The sequence below is a fragment of the Argopecten irradians genome, chromosome 2, assembly GCF_041381155.1.
Source record: "Argopecten irradians isolate NY chromosome 2, Ai_NY, whole genome shotgun sequence".
NCBI classification, from domain to species: Eukaryota; Metazoa; Mollusca; class Bivalvia; order Pectinida; family Pectinidae; genus Argopecten; species Argopecten irradians.
Window position 1 is genome coordinate 21,370,846 of NC_091135.1, and position 3,022 is coordinate 21,373,867.

General features: G+C 32.8%; 1 protein-coding gene across 1 annotated transcript; it reads left to right on the top strand.

The window, feature by feature from the left end:
• The first annotated feature begins 32 nt into the window (after positions 1 to 32).
• Positions 33 to 2,467, top strand: LOC138314800 (enkurin-like). Its single transcript, XM_069255351.1, has 4 exons — positions 33 to 193; positions 617 to 762; positions 1,242 to 1,471; positions 1,682 to 2,467. Exons 1-4 carry the CDS (start codon positions 129 to 131, stop codon positions 1,997 to 1,999), a joined length of 759 nt encoding a protein of 252 aa, XP_069111452.1. The 5' UTR covers positions 33 to 128; the 3' UTR covers positions 2,000 to 2,467.
• Positions 2,468 to 3,022: the final 555 nt, after the last annotated feature.

Below are 3,022 nucleotides of genomic sequence, written 5' to 3' on the forward strand. Positions count from 1 at the left end.
TCGTTCCACTTATTTACGTCATCAAATATGTACTTCCTGGATACAACGTTGCTAGGAACATCAGACTGTTGATTGTGTTGTTGCCCAGTGGAGTTAGTCTATTTGGTACAACCACAGTCAAACTAAAGATGGATGCTGCCACAGTGTATGATCTTATTCCTGTTGAGGAATACAAGGCACAAAAACCACCTAGGTGAGTTTATACGATTGCAAAGAATAGGCCTAATATTGAATGAAATGTCACGATATTTTGTTGACAACACAACAGAGAAACTTCCTAACGTTATGTTCATGTCGACTGAGTATGAAGGCACACGATTATATTTCACCCTTTACTTCAGAACTCGTGTGCTAGACAAACACAACAGCGTAGGGTCCATTATAAATATTTTTCTTCTTATTATTATTAATATTATAATGTCTTCATTATAAGTTATAATGCGTTTAATAAAAATACATGTTATGAATGCGTGTTGGATATCTGTTTTAAATAAAACATGCCAGTCTATCATACATCATGCATGTGAATCATAATAATTTAGCAACTCTACTTAAGGTGAACAAAGCCAGCCACCTGTCATTCATATTTAAATCCATAATGAATTTTTCTTTACAGACATGTATCCAAATTCAAGCTCAATGTCAAACAGGAACACACAGAACACAGGGCTAAACACAAAACAATGGGACAGGCAAATGTCCCTGTTCCTACCACAGATGAATACTTGAAGAAGCGGTCAAAGGAACCAGTCCTTCCAGACAGTAAGTTTGTTGATAGAGTATTCACTGCCAATGTTAGTATTTATTAAATTTAAGTTTTACAAGGGTACTCAAAATGGACATTCTGATAGGTATGCATTTGGTGTACATACTGCCAAGGACATGTGTCTGTAATCACATTATGTAATGGATTTTTTTTACATCATGGTACCTTTGCTGCTTTGCATAGTTTGTCACTGCTAGTGTTTGGGTTCGAAGATTGTTTTAATTAAGCTTCTAACTTCAACTTTTTTGAAGAGTACAGATTGATACTAGTACTTTCCTCATTTTCACTTCAGATATACTTGATGTTTACTTCTTTGTAAACAATTCAGTTGAATAACTGAAGACTTCCAGGACTCTAACTATATAAGTTTTACAAAACAGCCGACATTGGTCAAGAATATTTCATCAGTTAACAATAAGTTGACATAATAATCTTTACAATGTTCAAAACATTTAAAAAAAAAATCAATTTTCAGAAACTGAATTTAAATACCCTGATGAGGACAGAAGAAGGCCAGCTGTACCCCCTAAGGACAACACTCCACTCATGGGTCTGAAAACCAACAAGAACTTTATCACAACTAATGCTGTACAGAATATCACATCTGTACCAAAAGCTCCTCAGAAGATCTACTGTGATACCAGAAATGGTGACAAAAATTTCCTAGAACCATCTGGTTTGGAGCCAAAATACATACATAAAAAGGTGTGCACTAACTCATTTTGATGTGATATCAGATAATGAAAAAAAGTATTGAATATACTTTTATTGATAACATTTTTTATATATATCTGAATCATTCAGATACCTTTGTATGAAAAATGTGTTTAAAAAAAGAAAACGATACTGCAATCCCATATTTATCCTTTATTTCTGTCATGATGTTAATATAAATTATGATAATGCAATTTTCAGGAGTATGGAGATACACCAAAGTACTTATCAAAACGTAAGGAGGAGATGCAGAAAGCTCAGGAGGAATATGATGCATACATTGCTGAGCATTTCCGTCGTGGCGCCATGAGGTCTTTAACTGACGAAGAGAGGCAGGCAATACTGAAAGGATTACAAACAAACTGGGAGGAAATACATGATCAGTACCAGAGTCTCTCGGTTGTCACGGATACAGCACCTAAGAAAAACCGCAAGGAAAGAATGGAGGCAGAAATGAAACAGTTAGAAAGAGACATTGAAACATTTGAAAGGCACAAGGTCATCTACATTGCAAACTGAATAGAGATAAATGGTATATAGTTTACTTCAATTTGGACAATTATGAAAAAAACCAACAATAAACAGTATCAAAAGTAATAAGTTTTGAATATAGAGTATGAATTTATAAAAAGAAATTCTTGATGTTTTCAAGATCAAACAACAAATACAAACTCATTAATTAAAAGCATTATAAGAAACTAATGGTATCACAAGAACCGTTTCTTGTGTGTAATTGACTTCTTCTAGTAAATGTATTCATCCATTCATTGGTCATATCAGATCACTCATCAAAATTGAAGTGGTTATTGTAAGAAATGATGAAGTTTCCCATAAAATCCCAGGTGAATGTTTATCCTGTATGTCCTTCACCTAACAGTGATAGTGTGACCTATTCACATGTATATACATATTTCTATGTATAGTCAACAATTCATTTGTGTATATAATTTATGTAAATAAAATGTCTGTCTTATACATATATATATATCACCTAGTTGATTTTTTTTTTTTAAACAAACCTGGAAATCCAATGTCTTTTGAAACTGACGAAATTTGGTCAAATTCCATATAAGTGTTTACAAAATGTAGGAAAAGCTGAGGGATGGTGAAGAAGAAGTGAGGGACAACTGATGGAAATTACACCATACCATATATAAACTCACTATCCCTTTATGCCGTGTGAGCTTATAATGAAACCATACACAGGAAAGCTAAACTGTTTTAGATAAAATTAAGATAAATAGATAGTAAACCCAACACAATATCATATCAACAAATGATAATGTAAACCATCTTTCTTTTGCAGCTACTGAATTTTGCAGTTTCTACTCAAAGCATTTTCATGAAGATAAAGTTTAACATATCTGAAATTGAATAAGAATGACCCTGAATTTAATTAAGCAAGAATGGTAAAACATATCAATTCACTGATATAAACTTTTGAAAAATTACCTTGTTGGTGAAATTCACGAAAATAAATCGCACACTGAAGAAAGATGGCTTGCAGTAGTAAGTATTGTTTATAGAATATAGAGAAGAAGA

Excerpts from the sequence above, each read along its gene's own strand:
- LOC138314800 (XM_069255351.1), top strand. The coding sequence starts at position 129 with ATGGATGCTGCCACAGTGTATGATCTTATTCCTGTTGAGGAATACAAG. Across the intron at positions 194-616 it reads AAGGCACAAAAACCACCTAG|ACATGTATCCAAATTCAAGC; the intron begins GTGAGTTTATAC and ends TTTTCTTTACAG. Across the intron at positions 1,472-1,681 it reads CAAAATACATACATAAAAAG|GAGTATGGAGATACACCAAA; the intron begins GTGTGCACTAAC and ends TGCAATTTTCAG.